This window comes from Trichechus manatus, unplaced genomic scaffold (genome assembly GCF_000243295.1).
Source record: "Trichechus manatus latirostris isolate Lorelei unplaced genomic scaffold, TriManLat1.0 scaffold00157, whole genome shotgun sequence".
NCBI lineage: Eukaryota > Metazoa > Chordata > Mammalia > Sirenia > Trichechidae > Trichechus > Trichechus manatus.
The window spans coordinates 5,702,728-5,724,349 of NW_004444093.1; the positions used below are offsets into that span (position 1 = coordinate 5,702,728).

Sequence of the window (21,622 nt, forward strand, 5' to 3'; positions counted from 1 at the left end):
AGAGATTAATATTGCCACTCCTGCTCTTTTTTGAATGTTGTTTGCTTGATGTATTTTTTTTCCATCCTTTGAGTTTTAGCTTGTTTGTGGCTTTAAGTCTAAGGTGTGTCTCTTGTAGGCAGCATATAGATGAATCGTGTTTTTTAATCCAATCTGCCACTCTGTCTCTTTATTGGTGCATTTAGTCCATTTACATTCAGCGTAATTATTGATAGGTATGAATTTAGTGTTGTCATTTTGATGTCTTTTTTTGTGTATTGTTCACAGTTTCTTGGTTCCACTTAATTTTCTGTGCTACGTCATTTTTCTTTATGTATTTTTTTCATCTTTTTCATTGTTGTTGATTTTGTGTTTGCTGAGTCTTTGTATTTTTCTGGTTTTTTATTTTGACTTGTAGGGTGGTTAGTTTCCTTTGTGGTTACCTTAATATTTACCCCTGTTTTTCTAAGTTTATACCAGTCTTTTATTTCTTTATATCTCCTTGACTTCTTCATATGCACAGTCTATGTCTACATTTTTTAAGTCCCTCTTTTTTGTTTTAATATTGTCATCTTTTACATATTGACATCTGTTTCCCTATTTTCAGTGTTTTAGCTTTGACTTATTTTTGTGACTTCCTATTTGGGTTGATATCTGGTTGCTCTGTCCTGTGTTCTAGTCTTGGTTTGTTATCTGATGTTACTAATTTTCTAAACCGGAAGACTCCCTTTAGTATTTCTTATAATTATGGTTTGGTTTTTGCAAATTCCCTAAACTGTTTACCTGGAAATGCCCTAATTTCACCATCATATTTGAGAGACAGTTTTGCTGGATATATAATTCTTGGTTGGCAGTTTTTTTCTTCCTTGGCTTTATACATGTCAGCCTATTGCCTTCTTGCCTGCATTGTTTTTGCTGAGTAGTCCAAGCTTATTCTTATTGATTCTCCTTCGTAGATGACTTTTCATTTATCCCTAGCTGCTCTTAAAATTCTCTCTTTATCTTTGATTTTGGCAAGTTTGATTATAATATGTCTTGGTGACTTTCTTTTGGTATCTACCTTATGTGGGGTTCGATGAGCATCTTGGATAGATATCTTGGCATCTTTCATGATATCAGGGAAGTTTTCTGCCAACAAATCTTCAACAAGTCTTTCTGTATTTTCTGTTATCCCCCCCTGTTCTGATACTCCAATCACTCGTAGGTTATTCCTCAACAGAGTCCCACATAATTCTTAGAGTTTCTTCATTTTTTTAATCCTTTTATCTGATTTTTCCTCAAATAAGTTAGTGTCAAGTGTTTTATGTTTTATCTTCAGTCTCACTAATTCTGACTTCCATTGTCTCAATTCTGCTTCTGTGACTTTCTATTGTCTAATTCTGAAATTTTATTGTTAATCTTCTGGATTTCTGATTGCTGTCTCTCTCTGTAGATTCTTGCAGCCTGTTAAATTTGTCATTATGCTCTTCTCTAATCTTTTTAATTTTCTCTATTGCATGTTCTGCGTTTTGCATAATTTCCTTCCTAATTTCTTGAAGAGTTCTGTATATTAATCTTTTGTATTCTGTCGCCAGTAATTCCAAGAAATTTTCTGCCTCTGAAAATTTCTAGATTCTTTATTTTGGGAGCTTGCTGAAGCCATCATGGATTGCCTCTTTATGTGATTTGATGTTGACTGTTGTTTCCAAGCCATCAATAAATTATTGTATGTATGTATTTTACATTTGCTTACTGTGTCCTAGTTTCTTGTTTTGTTTTGATATGCCCAGATAGGCTGCTCTTGTGAGCTAGTTTGATTATTGGCACCTTTGAAGCTCTAACATCCTGTCACCAGGTGGTTAGATCTGTTACTAGATATGTGAGCTTAGGAGTCCGCCCACTCCTCCTGTATGGATTCAGCTCAGGTACCCAGGTAGATAGCCACCAAGTGTGTGGTGTAGGCTCTCACCTATAGTCCTAGACAGGGATGGATGATTGGTGTAAGCACAGGCATCTGGTTGCAGCAGCAGGACACACTCTGAGCAAGGCAGGAGGCTGACGGCTGCCCCCAGGTGTCCAGGAGGAAGGCGTGTCCCTGTTCCCTAGAGCACCTAGGTGGCTGGGTTTTGCAGCCAGACTGTGAGCACCCAGCGCTGTTGGCTGTAAGGACTTGGGGGCACCTCTTATTCTTGGGCCCCTGTCGCAGGTGGCTAGGTGGCATAGGTGGAGCCACCAGTCCTCAGGCCCCTGATGTGGGTAGGTCAAGACCCTGCTTAATGAGCAGAGCAGTGTCAAATGTCACGAACCTGCCACTTCACAGCTGAAACAGTTCAAGTTAGACTTAGGTAATACCCTGTTATACTGTGGTAATGAGGGCCTATGCTGTTGAAATGGGCCCACACAAGTCTCTGCAGGGGGAAAGATAGAGTCTGTGGATCCCTTATGCCTGTGCCTAGGCAAAGGAGCTGTGCCTACCCTGGGTTCCTGGCTTAGGGGAGCCAGCAGTTTATTTTTTCCCCATTTGTTAATTTATTCACTCTCCAAGGCCGGGAGAATGGCTCAGGGCACATGACGGATTCTACCTCCGGCCCAGGGGACTCGGCAATTGTTGAAGTATGTCCAGGACCCAGTACAGAGCATGGAGCCGGGAGGTAAATGGGAGAGAAGTTTTTCCCTAAGCGGGGTGTTTTTGATCCACACAGTAGGCTGTACGCAAGTACTTACCTTTCACCGGTGAGGGCTGTTTCTCACTGGTTTGGGGTGGCCAAGTAGACTCTTTGGTGCTGGGTCTCTCCCGGTGCAGAAAACGCACCTTCCTTACTGCTCACCCATGAGCTGATCAGGCCTGAAGGGTTCAGGCTGTTGCTGGGTCAGGTCTGGCAACTCCTCCACTGCTTCTGAACTGTCTCTCCCTCCCCATGACACTCAGTCCGGTTTCTCAACTTTGCTTTAGATGTTCAGGGCTCCTAGATTGTCATATATAATTGATTCACTTGTTTTTTTAGGTCTTTGTTGTAAGAGGGTCCACTGGAAGCATCTGACTACTCTGCTGTCTTGACCCCACCTTCCTGTTTTTTCTGTTTCTTAAGATCAGTTGAATTAAGTGGACAAATGGGGTGTTTTAATTTTCTTGTTCCTTGAGGGAAATTTGGAATATTTCCAAAGACGGAATTAGAATGTCCCAGGAAGATGGTGGTAGTAGTGATCATCAAACCCAAAAAACGAAACCCATTGCTGTCGAGGTGATTCCAACTCATAGTGACCCTACAGGACAGAGTAGAGCTGCCCCGTAGGGTTTCCAAGGAGCAGCTGGTGGATTTGAAGCTCTTAACTACTGTGCCACTAGGGCTCCATACTGATCACAGTACATCACATTTGCCTAGTTATGTAAATGCCTGGGACACGATCTGATCCAATGGTCTTCTTGTCAGGGGACACTTACCCACCTCTCAGAGGGGGCAGTCGGCTGGGCCCCTGGGCTCAGCGGTGGTCCTGGATCCTTTTTGTGTGGGGCTGAGGTGGGTGCCAGGTTCTCGCCTGGCCAGCGCTGCTCTCAGCCAAGTGCACAGAAGGGCCCTTGGAGGCCACACTGTAGCCCACAGGGGCTTGGATCTGGGAGTAATGCTGGGGTCGGCCTTTCCTCCTAGAGATGTGTCTCTTCTACAGAGAAGAAAGAAAAGAGCCACATTCCAGTCCCAGCACATAGTCAGTGCTAACTGTTCTTGGTATGGCAGTTCTTATCATCACCAGGCAAAGGATTCTGCAAAGACAGCCTTGCAGTAGGTGCACCCACCCCTGCAGTCAGCATTCTCCATCTCTAGAAGGTGCATAGCTGCATCCATGGCATCCACAGGATGGAGCCCACCCTCAGGGTATGTGCTCAACCCTTTCTGTGTTGGAGATGCACCCGCAACAGTGCCCCCAAGTAACACTGGGTTCGAGGCTGTAGTTGGGCTCAAAGGAGTTTTCTTGCCATTTCCACCATCTTCAACCACACCTAAACACTCACCCCTAAGCCAGGACCTAGTTCCCTTTAAAGCCAGGCCTGTGATGACCCCAACTCTTGGGCCAAGACCGTCTTGCCAGCCCTTATCCCATCCATGTCTCCTCGAGGGCTAGTCCTCGGAGGCCAGCCTTCCTCCTTCCTCTCACTCTCAAAAGGTTCTTCTTTTCTGCTCTGCTCCCCGCCCCACCCCCCCGACCCCGTAACCGGTAGATACAGCTTCTCGGGGCTTCCTGAGGCCTTCTCGCCACTCCCAGCCTCTTTGTTTTCTCACAGCATTCCACGCTAGCTCCCACCAGCACCCCCTGGGGAACGTGGCCCCGTCTTTTTGGAATTGTGGCAAGTCTTCTGTCCCTCTGCCATGACTGTGGCTCTGTGGGTTAGAGGATAGGGCAGCTCTCCTGCCCTAGACTGCCCTGCTCTGTGCCAGGCCCATCAGGTCCATTTTACTGTGCTGGAACCACCTCAGGAGGCTGTTGTTGCCCGTTGGTAGATGAAGGAAGTGGTTTGCCAGTGCCAGAGAGGCGGGGTCATGCCTGAATGTTATGATCCTAAGCCCCTTTTTCTACTCTGCTGCCTTGGAAGAATGGGCCAGCTTTTGTCTCCTAGAAAGATCCTGGTGGGATGCTGCATATTCATACCTGGCAACAGGTCTGCCCAGGGCAGGGGTCTGCAGAGTGAGCTGTGCTGTGGACTTGGGAGCTGCCCTGTGACCATCCCTACACTTGGCCCATGGGTGCAGCTGTGCAACCCCTGGGCAGCCCATCTGTGGGAAGGAGGCTGGCTGGCTTCTCGTTTCCCTGCAGATTCTCCACTAACTCAGAGAATGACACACCCCGTTCACCTAGTTCTAAGCAGTATCCCAAAGGCACACCAGTGGGAGGAGCCCATCAATCAATCTTGGGGTTTCTTCCTCCCCGCATCCTGCACTGTCAGACTGGCCTCTGGCTGCATGAAGTAGAAACCAGGCTGCAGTGCCTTGGCAGCAGGAAGATGGGTCAGGGAGGCCACAGAGCAAGCCGCTCCTGCTGTCCTGATGCCCGGCCCCTGGTGTGGTGGTGATTGCAGACTTCACCTGGCTCCTGCCATCATTACCTGGGCCTGATGAGTCGGGTGAAGGCTGTGGAGGGTCCACAGAGTGTGGAGAAAAGGAGCGGACTCCGCAGTCAGAATCCCCGGCCTACCTTCCAGCTGGGAGACCTGAGCGAGTGACCTCGTCTTTCAGAGCTAGAGATGGCTTTCAGGGTTGGCAGGAAAGTTAGGGGAGTCCTTGGTGGTGTAAACAGTTATGCTCAGCTGCTTACCGAAAGGCTGGAGATTCAAATCCACCCAGAAGTGCTTTGGAAGGAAGAGCTGGTGATCTGCTTCCAAAAAATCAACCATGAAAACCCTGTGGAGCAGTTTTACTCTGACACACATGGGATCACCTTGAGTTGAAATCGACTTGACAGCAATGGTAGGGAGATTAGTGTGCACCGCGCACATCACAGGTGTGCGCCCACCTCACCATGAGCGGGTGTCTCATGAACCTGGACAATGACTGTCATAGTGGCATCTCCAGAACCAACTTCTTGGAGAAAAGGCTGGAGGGAAATACTCCAAAATGCTGACATGAGTGACCCCTGGGAGGCAAAGCTGTGGTGACCTTTATTTTTTTCTTTCTGCTTTCCTCAGTTTTCTAAATTTTAATCCAGTGAGCATATATTCCTTTTTTGTTTGTTATATTGTGATAAATATATACATATAACAAAACCTTTGCTAGTTCAACATTTTTTACCTGTAAACAGTTCAGTGACCCTGATTGTGTTCACCATGTTTTATAACCATCATCACCACTATCCTTATTCCACCACCATTAACAGAAGCTCAGTGCCCCTTGAGCAAAAACTGCCTCCTTCCCTCTCTCTTCCACTCCTGGTAGCCACTAATAAACTTCGGTCTGTATACATTTATTTGCCTTTTAGATATTTTACACAAGTGAGATCATAGTATTTGTCCTTCTGCGTTTCACTTATTTCACTCAGCATAATGATGTTTTCAAGGTCCATCCATGCTGTAGCATGAATCAGGACTTCATTTCTCTTTATGGCTGAGAGACTATATCCCATTATATGTATGTACCATATTTTGTTTAGCCATTCACCTGCTGATGATTGGATTGTTTCCACTTTTTGGCTATTGTGAATAGTGCTGTAATGAACATCGGTGTCCAAGTCTCTCTTTGCGTTCCTGCTTCCATTTCTTTTAGATATATATCTAGGATTGGGATTACTGGGTCATATGGTAGTTCTAGGAGCCCTAGTGGTGCAGTGAGTAAGATGGCTGCCAACCAAAAGATCGGCAGTTCGAATCCACCAGCTGCTCCTTGGAAACCCTATGGGGCAGTTCTCTGTTCTATAGGGTTGCTATGAGTCAGAATCAATGCAATGGCAATGGGTTTCTTGGTGTAATGACTGATGATGTTGAGCATCTTTTCATGTATTTGTTGCCATTTGTATTTCTTCTTGGTGAAGTATCTGTTCAAGTCCTTTGCCTATTTTTTGATTGAGTTGTTTATCTTTTTGTTGTTAAATTGTAGGGGTTGTTTTTATATTCTGGATATTAAACCCTCATCAGATATATGGTTCCCCCAAATTTTCTCCCAGTTTGTAGACTGTCTCTTCACTTTGTTGATAATGTTCTTTGAGGTACAAAAGTTTTTAATTTTGATCAAGTTCAATTTACCTATTTTGTCTTTTGCTACCCGTGCTTTTGGCATCATATCTAAGAATCCATTGTCAAAAACTAGGTCCCAAAACATTACTCCTATATTTTCCTCTAAGAGTTTTATGGTTTTAGTTCTTACATTTAGGTCATTGGTCCATCTTGAGTTATTTTTCATATATGGTGTGAGGTATGAGTATGTGAAATGGTAGTAGTACTAGCATCAGAACCTGTCTAACTTCAAGGGGGATAATGACCAGAATCAGCCCAAAGCTGATCCCTATGAGGTAGAGGTCAGATATACCTCCACTCTCCAACCTTTTTATCAATTCTGACACAAGCTGTCCTCCCCACGACACACTGTACTTCTCTGCTGGGTACGACAATCCATTGCAGTGGCCACACAGACCTCACAGACCATACTTATAGTTAAGTGGTTTACTAACAAAGTAGTAGGATACAATTCTCGATCAGGATTAGGAAGCATGTTGGTAAAGTCTGGAAGGCTCCTCTGAAGAAGAGAAGACATCCCTTCAGTGCAGGATAGCTCTCAGCTCTTCTGAGCTGTGCAAACAAGCAGGCCCTTCTCTCTGCCGTGGACACCCCCTCTTGGCTCTTTAGGCCTCCTCTAAGTCTCCTCAGGACAGGCGTCCTCAGGACAGGCCTCTCTGCCTTTGTCAGCCTCTCCACTGTTAACTGACCGAGTTCATAGCCAGAGAAGCAGTTTTGTTCAGTTCTCTTAGCTGCATTTCTAGCAGCAAGCTTCTGCTGTCACCACTGATTGTACCACAGGGCCCTTTCTGGGCCACTTGCGGTCTTCAGTGTTATAGCCCTTGGCCTGTGTTACAGCTGTTTTAGGAAGTTCCTCACCTCCTCTCTGCTGCTTCTCTCTTTCTTCCTTCTGTTTCTGACTGCCAACCTTTGTGGGGTTGGCTGCATATGTAAGCAAACTCCTGGTCAATTTCAAGGCGTAGCCCTTCCACCAGGGCCATTAGCTGACCAATCCCCTCTCAGTAGGCCACAGACACTTCATTTGCATAAGCATATTGATCAATCGCTACAAGGTGTGCAGAATAGACCAATCACAGTGCAGGCTGCAGCCCAGGCCTAGACAAAAAAGTATCAAACATCAGGTTGTTTACAGCTTACCCAGGAAATGTCCTTCAACCTGGACAAAAGTAACAAACCCTCTGGGGTAGAAAACTAGGGCAAAGGTAACTTCTCAGGATTTGAGGGGGGAAATATCTCAAGCTGTTTTCCAAAGCACCAAGGCAAAAGGCTACGTAAGGAGCTTATTTCACCACAAGGTCCAGCTTCGTTTTTTTGCAGTTGTTCCAGCGCCATTTATTAAACAGGTTGTTCTTTCCCCCCACTGAGTGGACTTAGCATTCTTGTCCAAAATCAACTTACCATGGATGTATGGGTTTATTTCTGGAACCTCACTTCTATTCCTTTGGTCTGTATGGCTGTTATACCATTACCAGGCTATTTTGATTACTGTAGCTTCTTAGTAGGTTTTGAAATCAGTGTCTGTACTCCAGCTTTATTCTTCTTCAAGAATGCTTTGACTGTTCAGGGCCATATAACAGCTAGTTCCATATAAATTTGAGTATTGGCTTTTCCATTTCTGCAAAGGCTGTTGGAATTCTGATGGGAATTGTATTCAATGTGTAGATTGCTTTAGGGAACATTGACAACAATGCTAAGCCTTCCAATCCATGAACACAGAATGTCCCTCCTTTATTTAGGTCTTCGTTAAATTTTGTTGTTGTTGATGTTTTGCAGTTTTCAGAGTACAAGTCTTTTACTTCCCTGGTTAAATGCATTCCTAGGTATTTTACTTTTTCAAATGCTATCGTAAATGGAAATATTCTTTTTATAATTTAAAAAATCACCTTTGTTCTGCTTTTCGGAGGCACTCATTGTCTGTTGTACTTTCAGTTCATGCGGGAGATGGCAGGGGCCTGGCAAATGACAGTGGAGCAAAAGTTCGGCCTGTTTTCTGTGGAGGTTAAGGAAGCAGACCCTCTGGCAGCGTCAGAAGCATGTCAGCCAAAACCCTGTCCCCCTGAAGTGACGCCCCACTACATCTGGATCGATGTACGTGCCTGAGCCACCTCCCTCCCCTGCCACGGCTCTGCTAGGCTCTGCCCCTTCCTCTGTAGGATGAGGGCTCCTCCAGGGCTGGGTGGCCTGTGGCAGGGTGTCTCCAGGCCCTAAGACTGCCTTACATGAGGACAGAGGAGACTGTCCCAGCCTTCTCCCAGCACCTCCTGCCCACCTTGCCCCACTTCCCTGGGGCCCCTGCCCACCTCTCCCTGTCCCAGGTCCCTGCTCGCCTTCCCCCCAGCGACGCATGCAGTGGGCTGCACTGAGGGGGCGGGCCTGGCTCTGGGACTGGGCTCGCGGAGCCCCATCATGGCAGCACATCCCATTCCTGCACAGTTCCTGGTGCAAAGGTTTGAGATTGCCAAGTACTGCAGCTCCGACCAAGTGGAGATCTTCTCCAGCCTCCTTCAGCGCTCCATGTCCCTGAACATCGGCGGGGCCAAGGGGAGCATGAATCGCCACGTGGCAGCCATTGGGCCCCGCTTCAAGTGAGAGCCTCTCCTTCTGGGTGCATGTGTCATGCTGTTTGGGGCACGGGGCAGACAGCGGCAGGCGGCGGTTCCTGGAGTAATGGGGAGCACGTCATCGGAAACAGCCTTGTGACTGATGTTACACCTGCACTGAGCATGTGCCCTTCCTGCTTCTGGAACCCCTCTAGCTTTCCTGCCCCAGAACCTGCCTCTGCCTTGCCCTGCCTGGGGCCTGACCTTGCCACTGTCCCTGCCTCCTCTCCACCCTCAGTGCCCCCTCACCCCCTCTGTGGTCTCGTGATGCTCTGCCCTGCCTCCCTCCTCCAGTCTCTGCTCCCCACGCTGTTTCTCTGGTGACAGCCTTTCCTCGGGGCACAGATCCTGGGGCTTCCTAGAGGACCCCCTGCTCACTGGTTTCGGGTGCAGCTCTGTCTCGATTGACAGGGATTTCCCACAGTTGGTCACTTATCCAGCAGAAATGGACCAAGCTCACAGTGCGTGCTCGGCTCCTTGGAGGGGTCTGGACAGGAATGGCCGACCCCGCCCTCCAGAGCTTGGGGCCGCAGGGCATTGTGAGGAAGCCAGGCAAGCTATGTGCAGTTTACAGGGGTGTCTAGGAAAAGGGCTGGCCATAGTCCTGGGCACTACAGAGCACTGAGGGAACAGCACTGGGACCACAAGACACCCTCCAGGGGTATCTCCTCAGTGCCACCTGGAGGTGATGTGCAGCCTGAAGTGGGCTTAGTCGGGGGGTCCGGCTCAGGAGTGAGGAAGAGGCATGAGGGGTTTGGGTCAGGAGGTCAGCGGGCATACGGCCGGAATGAACCCAGCTGGCCAGGGACTGCCTGGTGCTGAGCAGGTGGGGGTGGGGTCTCAGGTGAGCCAGGAAGGCTTCCTGGCCATGTCTGGGGAAGGTGCTTGGGTGGGAGGGTGTAGGGGGCCCGCTGGGGCCCTCAACTCCTTTGCCTGCACCCCTCCTGCTCTCCTCCTGCCCTCCTCCTGCACCCCTCCTGCCTGCAACGACACCTGTTCCTGCCCTCATGCCTTGGGCTCCAGACTACGTTCCTGCAGCCTGCTAGGCATCCCCTTAGACACTGCTCCTCAAACCAACTAGGGAAGATCTGCTCTAAATCTTTCATGGCCTGTACATTTATGAAATGCAGTGAAAATAGTCCAACACTTGACTTTCACAGCGGTGTGGCATTGCTGCAGAAATGGACAAGTGCTCACTCTTAGTCCCCCGGCTATATCCTCAGAGCCTGGTGTGCTGCCCTCACTCAAAGGTTCCCCTCACTAGGCCTAGTCAGCCTCCACTCTCCCTCACTCTCCTCATACAACCCCCCCCCACCACCCCCAGTTAGCCTCTACTCTCCCTCACTCAGCCTAGTCAGCAGCAATGTGTCTGTTGCCCTCAGTGCAGGCTCTGCAGGCTTGCCTAGTGGGGCTCTTGCTCATGTGTGTCCAGTTGCTCACTGCCCTCAGAGCGAGGGTTGCAGTATGCACCCCTGGCTGTGGGGAAGGCCTCCTTGAATATGGCTCATCACGCATGTCCCCACCCCCTGTGCTCAGCCCAGCTTGCCTGACCATCCGCAAAGATCCACTTAGCCCAGCTGACACCTCCCCACCCCCTGCCCCTTGAACCCTACAGCTTCCCCTTCGCCCTACCCCTACCCCCCACCCCCTGCACCACCCTGTTTCTGCCGGACAAGAAACTGTTCATCCCTTAGGGCCCCCCTCACCTCCAAGCCTCTCCAGACCTCTCAACAGCAGGGCCCATCCTTCTGGGAACACCCCATTGGAACCTGTGGGATTGAGCATGGCTTTTTACTATATCAGTATTTCTCCCTCTCACCTCCAGTATGAGATCCCTATGGGCAGCTCCCTCAGCTGCCCCTCCCAGCATCCTGCTCAGTACCTGTCTTGGCAGAAACCAGGCATGCGGTTGTTTTTCATTTTTTAACTTGTATTAAATATTCCACTTTCATAGCAACTGTGGGAGTAGTTTGTGGATCATTTATTTGACTGACGTTTCTGGCCAAGGCAGAGCATCTCACAAATTGTTCATTTTCTCCCAAACAAAAGTGAAGGCTTTAAAGAACCTTTGCTGAGACTTTGTGGTAAAATAAATATGTAAGTAGTAATCACCTGGCAGGTGTCCAGTCCTAGCTACCCAGAGCCCTGGCATCTGGGTGGGAGATCCAGGTCCAGTCCCTCAGCGGGGAGAGGGACGAGCACAGGTCAGCTCAGCCTGACAGCCTCACACCTCTTGCAGGCTGTTGACCCTGGGGCTGGCTCTTCTGCATGCCGATGTGGTCCCCAATGCGACTATTCGCAACGTGCTCCGGGAGAAGATCTACTCAACTGCCTTTGACTACTTCAGGTACTGCCCCAGGTGTCTGTACAGCTTACTGGGACAGCCCGCCCCCTACTCTCGCAGTGGTCCTGGCCTCTGGTCATCCTTCCCAGGAGGACACGCCTGGTATACATCTCAGACTCCCCCTCAGCAGCCCAGGGTCTGCATCTTCTCAGCTCTGTGCGTGTGCCTAAGCTCACCCCCCACTCCGTTCAGTTGATTTAAGAGGTGAAGTCATCCCACTCAGCCTTCCTGTTGACATGAATGATGATGCACATGGAATTGGAACTGCAGTCTCCGGACTTTGCAGATGTCAGCTCTGTCGCTCTGTGCAGTGAACCATGTTGTGTGCGCCACCAGCACAGCCTGCCCTCAGCAGAACATGGTTGGCCTTGCTGAGGATGATGGTGAAGGTGGGAACGAGAGGGCTCTGAAAGTTACTGCACATCCCCGGGTGAATCACTGCTGTCATTGTTGATAGTGACCCAGCTCAGGCTCACCTCTGTCACTGAGAGACCTCTCATCACTTAGTGATATAACAGCTTCTAGTCCCTGATTCCAGATACTCACACTTTCCTCTGGGTTTTTTTTAGTTGTCCCCCCAAGTTCCCGACTCAAGGAGAGAAGAGACTACGTGAAGATATCATCATCATGATTAAGTTTTGGATGGCCATGTTCTCAGATAAGAAGTACCTCACTGCCAGCCAGCTCGTTCCCCCAGGTGAGCGTTGTTCTCAGCAGGCAGCCACTCACGGGGGCGGGAGGCATGTAGGGCATAGGTGTGAGGTGGGCCCCCAAGGAGCTAGGCAGAAGAGCAGTTAGGTCTCAGCCAACCCTGACCCTGACCATGCCTGGGTGCTTCTTCTCCCCTGGAGTCCAGGACCTGGTCCCATCAATTAAGCCCGAGCTGAGAACCATGAGTGAGCCCGGGAGGCATCCAAGTGGACACTGTGCCACATGGGCTTCTGTGACAGCTTCTCCCAGAGCATCCACCAGATGGCTAACAGGCCAGGTATTGGGCTAAAGGCTGGTGAAGAAGGCATGTTTGTTAGTCTGGTGGGCAGACAACCAAATCGACAGGTAATTTCAGTGTGAAGGCCCTGTGGAGGCACCACTCAGGGACAGGCCCAGACAGTTCATAGCTCTCTGGAAGACATGACATGGGTGCCAAGCCTCAGAAGGTGAATAGGAGGTAGCCAGGATGGCAGGCAGAGAGCCTTCCAGACAGAGAGGACACCAGAAGAAGACCCTGTAGTTTCAGCAGCTTGTGCAGCAATGCCTCCAAAGGAAGCAGTATTCTTGTTTTTCTGAACGTGTAGCAGATTTGGTGGTAGTGTCACCAGCCATTGAGTTGGCCCCTGACTCATGGTGACCGCATGCACAGTGAAATGCAATGCCGACCAGTCCTGTGCCTTCCCTATAATCGGTTGCACATCGGACTGTTTTCATTGGCTGATTTTCAGATGTAGACCACCAGGCCTTTCTTCCTAGTCTGTCTTAGTCTGGAAGCTCCACTGAAACCTGTTCAGCATCACAGCAACACACAGACCTCCACTGACAGACGGGTGGTGACTGTACATGAGGTGCATTGGACGGGAATTGAACCCAGGTCTCTCACATGGAAGGCAAGAATTCTACCAACGTCCCCCAGCATAGCAGATTACAAACCACAAATTAGAGATGGATTTCCACAGGCCAGCCCGCAGCTGACAACCTGACTACCAGGAGAAGGAGAGAAACATTAAAAAGCAGACCCAGCAGTTTTATAAGCCAGCTTTCTGAATGGGGCAAACAGCCCTTATGTGGCCTGTAACTCCCACATTATCACTATGTGAAAGGACAGTGGAATGTTGATCAGATAAGGACCATAATTCATCAAGAAAAGGAATATTTTTATTTGTTTTACTCTACTTTAAAGGCAAGGAGGAATATAATAAATTTAGAAAGCTTTCCACCTCAAATGGTTAAAATAACTTCTCGGATGTCTGGAAAACTCACTATCCCAGAGGGTTTTTCCGCAAAGCTGTCAGCAGTTGTGTCTTCTCTCCCCAGCCTTTTGCATGCAGATCTATTGAAAGTTCTCTGCCTGAGTCCTTTGCTCTAGAAAGCACCTGGTCTACCGCTGACCTCCTGGTCTTTGGCGAAAATTCAGTTTACTTTTGTGATGCTCTTGCTTGAGCTGCTCATTCCAGAATCAATGATGTCTTTGTCACAGATAACCAAGACACGCGGAGCAACCTGGACATAACAGTTGGCTCTCGACAGCAGGCCACGCAAGGCTGGATCAACACGTACCCATTGTCCAGTGGCATGTCCACCATCTCCAAGAAGTCAGGTTGGTGGGCGCTTTGCTGACATACTCTGTCCATCACATCTGTGTCACTGTCCCAGCACCCTGACTGGGTGCTTGTTCAGATGGTGGGACAGAGAGTGTGCTGAAAGTCAGTTTCTTCTGGATTCTAGAAACAAAGGGTGGGTAGGAGGTTCTGAGGAATACACTTGTGCTTTCTCTTTCCTCCCAAGGGATGTCTAAGAAGACCAACCGGGGCTCCCAGCTGCACAAGTACTACATGAAGCGCAGGACGCTGCTGCTGTCCCTGCTGGTGAGTCCCAGGGCAGGCCCCCACCCCCGCCGCACCCCACCACCACACACCAACACTGCACCCGGGGATCAACACCTGGATGTTTTGTGATCTTACCAGGCCACCGAGATTGAACGCCTCATCACGTGGTACAACCCACTGTCAGCACCAGAGCTGGAGCTGGACCAGGCAGGGGAGAACAGCGTGGCCAATTGGAGGTCCAAATACATTGGCCTGAGTGAGAAGCAGTGGAAAGACAACGTGAACCTCGCCTGGAGCATCTCTCCTTACCTGGCCGTGCAGCTGCCAGCTAGGTGGGCCCCAGGTCACACCTGCCTGATGAGGGCCCTGCCCGGTCACAGCTCAGGGGGGTTGCTACCAGGGATGGCAGGGAGCACTCTCATGGGCAGTTCTCTGCCCTGGGACACCCGTCCAGCAGTGTTCTGTGCAGCAGTCACAGTAACGCCATGATTTTTTCATGCTCCTAGCTGGGTGCCAGAGCCCAAGAAGCCATGTCAGGGTGGATCAGGGCTGTGGTCTCATTCATGGGGCAGGGACATGTGAAAGCCATTGCTCCCTGGATGGTGGGCCTGGGCTTGTCCTGGGTGCCAACTATCAGCAGCAGGCACTTGGAGGAAGGCATGCTTCAGCTGCCAGCTGAGCCTCATGAGCTCCACTTTGGTGGCTCTCATGGGACAGAGGTCTTAGACTGATGGGAGTTGAAAGGGACTCCAGACACACACCCCCTTGCAGAAATTCCACCGGACAGTCCCCGGGCCCCCATGCGTGTTTCCAGGGTGGACGTTTCCTCGTGCTGAGCCCAAACGTGCCTATTTACAGCCCCCACCTCTGGTCCTGATTCTGTCCACTCTTGATTCTGGAGCAGGACTAGAGCCTGGTTCTCCTGCGGTGTTAGCCAGGGTTGGTGACCTTGAGCTGAAGTGTCCATGCCCACCCTCCCCTGGGAGGGCCCAGCGTGGAGGGGCTGCTTAGAGGACCAAAGTGAGGGGGGTTGTGTGGAGGAGGGGAGACAATGTCAGGACTGAAAAAGGAGGCCTTCCTCAAACAGTGAGTGAGGGTAATTCCTGCTTGAGGTACTATTGGTGTTTCCTCATAGCTGATCACAGTGCTATTTCAAACACTCATGTTCAGATTTATCAGTATACCAATAGCGTAGAACATCTAGACAACACTTGATACTGACCCGAATCCCTCCAGCTCAGTGCTGTCCTTGGGCTCCTTCCTCTTTGGAGGTAGAGAGCCTGAGTCTGCAGGCAAGGCCCCTTACCACCCTGCTGTGTGCCACAGGTTTAAGAACACGGAAGCCATCGGTAACGAGGTGACCCGTCTGGTCCGCTTGGACCCAGGAGCTGTTAGTGATGTCCCTGAAGCTATCAAGGTAGCGTGGCGCACCTACGGGGTCTGAGTAAAACTACCAAGCTGCACGCAGATAGCCTGGAGACCAGGATGTGCCAGAAATGGAGGGGTTGCCTCAATGTGAGGCTGAGTTTTCTTTCTCTCTGATTTTCTATTTTCCACTCCTAGTACAAAGCATATATTACATCTACAATCTATAGAGTTTTCATTGGCTGATTTTTGGGAGAAGATCTCCAGAGCTTTCCTCCTAGTCTTTCTTAGACTGGAATCTCCCCTGAGACCTGTCCATGGGTAACCTCACTGGTATTTGAAATACCAGTGGCATAGCTTCCAGCATCACAGCAACACGCAAGCCACTGCAGTACGACAAACTGACAGATGAGTGATGGGTCATAAGGATGGCACAGGCCCAGGCAACATTTTATTGTACATAAGGTCACCATGAGTTGGAGCCAACTCAATGGCAGCTAAGTACAATGTCGCATTTACAATAGAAAAAAAATTAAGATATTTCAACCTAATTGCAGCTGTGTTGTTCTATATAACCTATCAGAAACATTTTCCCAGGTTGTTTAAGCGCTTCATAAGCATGACTTTCGTGGCTGTGCAACATCTGCTGTTCACATGCCCATCCTTGCGATGCTGGGTGCGGGCCCGGCGTTTTCGCCTGACGTCAGCCATCTCCCCATTCTGCTCCCAGTTCCTGGTCACCTGGCACACCATCGATGCTGACGCGCCAGAGCTCAGCCATGTGCTCTGCTGGGCACCCACGGACCCGCCCACCGGCCTCTCCTACTTCTCCAGCATGTACCCGCCGCACCCACTCACCGCACAGTATGGGGTCAAGGTCCTGCGGTCGTTCCCTCCGGTGAGCACCAGCCCTGCCCGGGTCTGCCCTGGTGGGACTGTGCGAAGAAGGTGCTAGTGGGGAGAGTAAAGACAGGGTCTTCTCACAATTCAGGACTGTTAACCTAACCAAACATCAGTCCATCTTACATTTTTGTTCAGGTTGTTGTACACAATAGATTCAACTCTAGTTCAAGGGCATTCCATAGGTGTATTTGTTTTTTAACCTTAATTAGGAGTTGAGTTGAAAAAGACAGTTGGCTGGAGTTTGGTCTAGGTGTAGCAAGTGCCTTATACCCTGACAGTTAACTCTCACAGAGGCGCAGGAGGACAGTGTCTGTGTAAGTCTGATTCGTTTCAGCCCAGGCACAGGCTCTGCTGTCATTCTCAGCTTTTGTCTTTGAGGCGGCTCCACAGTAACGAGCCCGAGAGGGCCCTTCTCTGCCTCCCTGTGGGCACGCGAGCCTTATTATTTCAGGTCTTCTCGTGTCTCAAGCTACTGGTAGCTCATTGCCATCCCTTGGGCTGCTCCAGCTCTCATCCTGCCCTGGTGCTCTGACAAGAATGGTGGAGGCGGTGGGGAGCTGAGCGAAGCAGGGATGGTCACTTTTGGGATGGGACACTTGGGGTTCCCCTTTGCCGAATGGTTCTGACCTACTGGTGAGGCACTGTCCTCGCTGCAGAGCTCATGGCTGCTTCCCTCCCTCCTTGCAGGACGCCATCCTGTTCTACATTCCACAGATCGTGCAGGCCCTCAGGTACGACAAGGTAAGGCTGCTGCTGGCACCTGCTGCCTTCCCTCCCTTTACCGTGAGCACTGTGGTGCAGGCTGGGGACAGAGCCTCAGCCACAGTGACAGCCCAGCCCAGTGAGCAGACAGTTCCTGGCCCCCATGGGGTCTGCAGGTGAGCTTCTGTCATACCCTCTATGACCCCACGGTCCCCAGTGCCTAGGGTCTGACATGCCCTCTGTGATCCCCATGGTCCCCAGTGCCCGGGGTCTGACACTCCTGAGGTCCAGTGGTCACGAGTGCCCACGGCAGAGGCGGCCCCTACCTACTCACCACTCTCCTGAGGTCTCTTACTGCCTTCTGCCTCCAGGAGTGACCCTTCTCAGGCTCGTGTCTGAGGACCCACCTCATTCTCCCCCTGTGCAGTGTAAGCATGTTCTGAGGGTTGCTGGCCCCGCTCAGGGAGGGCAGACTCATCAGATGGACAGTCTTCACAGGTCACTGAGCTCCGTGACATCCAGCCCCCTCATCTCTCATGGGGATTAGACAAAATGACGTTCATAGAGGGCCTGGCACAGGAAGCACCCACAGGGAGTGGTCTTGAGAAGGTGCTCATGGCTCATCCTGGCGCTGCCCACTGTTGTCCCAAGTCAGCACCTGCCCTCATCCCTGACCCTGCTGGTGCTGTGCCCACCACCCAAGACCAGCCTGGTTTCCCAAATCCTCTCTGTATCCTGCCTGAGCCTCCCCAGCCCACCTGTGGACTGGCTCTTGCTCTCCCATTTGTCGTAGCAGCCTTGGTTGGTGTCACAGGGCTGGCTGCTTTCTTGCAGTCGGCACGGTTCTCCTTCTAAGGTCTGTAGCCCAAAGAGCTTCTGGAACAGTCACCAACCTCTCTTGAAAGACTGAGTCCCGTGGCACTGTTTACTGTCCTAACTAGATAGCTGCCAAATTCCCTCCCACTCTGATACCGTGGAGAACCACACACAGCAAGCTGCGGCCTCACACGGGTCCCAGCTCTCAGGTACTATCGGATCGCACCTTTTCTCAGGTGTCCGTTTCCCCTTCCCCTTCTCTCTGGGCCCAGCATCAGTCTTCCTTTGCTTGTTGTTTCTTTCCATCTGGGCCTACAAAAGGGACTAGTCCAGAAGGGAAGAGGAGCAGGCTTGAGGAGAGAGTACCAGGGTCTCCATACGAACACCACAGGTGGCCATCAGAGAACAGCCCGTGCTTCCTGGGTGATACGCTCGGTGGGCTGCATTTAGCACGTGGAGACAGAGGCAGGCTACGATTTCTTCCTGCTGCCTTGTTAGAGGAGGGCTTTTATTTGGCTAGCAGTTTACTTAAGCTGCTTTTTTTAAAATTCTCTTTATTTTTCTAATTTTCAAAATAATGAGATAATTACTTAGCATTATCCAAAGGTGACCAATGGGTTTTTCTTTTTTTTAATATCATTATGAACTAATTAATTTTAACATATTTGATGTGTATCAGTCCACTATAGTTATTAATATTTTTGATGTTCGTATTACCCCATCTCCCTGACCATTGGAAACCCCTTCAGATTGTCTCCTGTGTCCTTTATACACACTCAGTAGTCTTTGAGAGCTTCCTTGCTTTCCAGAATGACAGGGTATAGACTCCTCTTGTTCTTTTCCTGTCTCAGACCTGGAATCAACTAGTTTTCCAAGGAGCCCTGGTTCATTTCAGTGAGAAATGGTATTTAGAGACCATAATCTGAAAGCTAAGTGTGCTTACTGCTGCTGAGTTGGTCATTGTTTATGGGCCTTGCAGGTAGATAGAGCTAGAAACTTTTTACTTTTTTTAAGAAAAATCCCATCATGAGATTTTATTGATATTTCCAATTCAAATGTAGGATTACAGGGATTTTTACTTTATGTTTGAAATTATTCTTTTAACACTAAAAAGTGTTAGTTTCTAACAATGTTAACATAATTACTTTTTTGCTTTATCTTACTATGTATTTAATAATTTCAAAATAACAGTAAAATATTGTTACTGATGATATGATTACTGAAAACTGTTTCAGGTTTCTTAGCCTTTCCTTTTGTCTTCGGTCCATTTTTCACTGGGGACATACAATCACATGGCTGTATTGTGACGGCATTTGGTCTCTGTGTGGTTAAACCACCAGCTCAGGGCTCTGCTGCATTTCTCCCTTTTTTGTTTTTCATTATTAGAGTTTTTTGTTTGTTTGTTTGTTTTTAATCTAAGCTTGGGGGAATACAAATTTATATACATATCTGTGTGTGTGTGTGTGTGTGTGTGTGTGTGTGTGTGTTAAACTAAAACTATTAAAATGGCCAGGGGAGGTAAAAAATAGAATGGAAGTGACAGGAATGGAAATTAAACTTCTCCAAATGTACCATGTTTAATAATTTTGGCTTTGGAACTGTGTAAATATTTTGCAAAATTATATTTAAAAGCATTACAAGTTGAATAGTGATAGTTGATCATTAGATCCATTTTGCTGGGTTAGAATTGAGAGACCCATTAAAAAAAAAACCTGTTGCCATCAAGTCGATTCCAAATGATGGTAACCCCATGTGTTACAGAGTAGAATACTCCATAGGGTCTTCTTGGCTATAATCTTTAGGGAAGCAGATCACCAGGCCTTTCTTCCATGGTGCCACTGGATGGGTTTGAACTGCTAACTTTTAGGTTATTAGTTAAGCTCAAACCATTTGTGCCACCCAGGGACCTCAATAGACCCACAGCAACAAGTAGTTTGAAGTACTGCCTGTGTGGTAAGCACATCCAGCCAGTGGAGAACATCTGTCCACAAAATACTATAGATAGGGAGGGAGATGCCTCTCCTCTAGGGGTCTTTCAAGAAATGGTCCTATGCTAGTTTCCCAAAACCCTTCATAACCTAGGACATGGTGACTAAAACTGATATCACTCATATGAATGGCAGAAAATGACCGAGAAGCGGGGGAGGAGCATTAGATAGTTTTCTGGAACCTGTCTGTCACTTTGGAACATTTTTCTAAACAATCAGCTTACAAATGAGTTTTTAATACCCAGTTTCTCATTTCTTGGGTTTGACAAAAGCTGAAATTGGTTGGAGTGTCATGGTTCTTAAAATCTAGGAGAAGAAAGAAGAGCAGACTAAAGCTGACTCGCACCTATACCACAGACCACACCCACCTACTTCAGTTCATGGGCTAGTGGGATTTAGCGTGGCCCCTGGGCTTGGTGGAGCCCTGGTGGCACAGTGGTTAAGAGCTCACCTGCTAACCAAAAGGTCGGCAGTTCAGATCCATCAGCTGCTTCTTGGAAACCCTATAGGGCAGTTCTGCTCTGTCCTGTAGGGTCGCTGTGAGTTGGAATCAACTCAATGGCAACAGGTTTTTGGTTTTTCTGGTTTTAGGTTTTTCTGGGCTTGGCTCACCTCAGGTCCCACAGAGGTTTCCCACAGGCAGAAACCCCTCAGCTTCATTTCTCACTGGGTTTGCCAAGCATTGGGGGTTAGCTGCTACACTGGGTTAGAAAGTGGAGATGCCGAGCCTGGCTGATGGCCTTGCATTCTTACAGATGGGCTACGTGCGGGAGTACATCCTGTGGGCAGCATCCAGATCCCAGCTGCTGGCCCACCAGTTCATCTGGAACATGAAAACTAACATTTATCTGGATGAAGAGGGGCACCAGAAGGATCGTGAGTATCTTGTTGGTTTGCCTGCGGATGTTACCCCAGGTCCCAGCCCCATCTCTGGCACCTTCTTCAGCCCCTGGCAGCCTTTCATGACCTGGGCTGCCCCAGCGTACAGTTGCCTCTACTTGCTGTCCCAGCCAAAGTGAGGAAAAGCTCTCCTCTTAAGATGCAGGGAGGCAGGGTCTTCTCCTTCATGAAGCCTCTCCTGAACCACCCTGCCCCCTCCCCTGCTTGGCGCCATCCTGCAGCTTCCTCGGGTGATGCCACTGGCTGGGGCTAAGCTGCTTCTCCCTTCAGAGATCGAGTCAACTCACCAGTCTGTCCCTGGGCTGGACACAGGCTGTAGATGACATGGGGTGCGAGATGGTCAGTCCAGGCAGTGCTCTTCAAACTGTGTGTCATGACAGGACCCCTTCATATACCTGAAAGTGACTGAGACTGTATCAGAAATATTGAGGCCAGTATTAGAAATGAAAACTGAGAATTTTTTAAAACATAAACATCGCATGTTAACGTATTTTTATTTAAAATGACTGTTTTCCAAAACAAAAACACAGGTGAAAAGAGCAGAGTTATTTCACATTCTTGCAAATCTCATTTATGTCTGGCTGCATAGGTGACAGCTGGATTCTCCTCCTGCTTCTGCATTTAATCTGTTGCAGGATGTTCTTTTGGTGAAATAGGTGAGGGAAATACAGTCTCGCATAGATACATAGCTGGAAAGAATTTTTTTTTTTTTTAATTGTACTTCAGGTGAAGGCTTACAGAACAAATAGTTTCTCATGAAACAGTAGTACACATATTGTTTTATGACA

The 21,622-nt window shown here is 49.0% G+C and overlaps 1 protein-coding gene across 1 annotated transcript in view; it reads left to right on the plus strand.

Annotated features, from left to right (window-relative positions):
- Nucleotides 1–21,622, plus strand: part of PI4KA (phosphatidylinositol 4-kinase alpha) — a 158,134-nt gene that overhangs the window by 126,990 nt on the left and 9,522 nt on the right. The window contains exons 33-43 of the mRNA XM_004386190.3: nt 8,606–8,764; nt 9,110–9,261; nt 11,516–11,623; nt 12,190–12,317; nt 13,812–13,931; nt 14,120–14,199; nt 14,299–14,492; nt 15,487–15,577; nt 16,256–16,423; nt 17,116–17,169; nt 20,690–20,810. Coding sequence (XP_004386247.1) covers nt 8,606–8,764; nt 9,110–9,261; nt 11,516–11,623; nt 12,190–12,317; nt 13,812–13,931; nt 14,120–14,199; nt 14,299–14,492; nt 15,487–15,577; nt 16,256–16,423; nt 17,116–17,169; nt 20,690–20,810 — 1,375 coding nt within the window. The remainder of the gene's footprint in view (nt 1–8,605; nt 8,765–9,109; nt 9,262–11,515; nt 11,624–12,189; nt 12,318–13,811; nt 13,932–14,119; nt 14,200–14,298; nt 14,493–15,486; nt 15,578–16,255; nt 16,424–17,115; nt 17,170–20,689; nt 20,811–21,622) is intronic.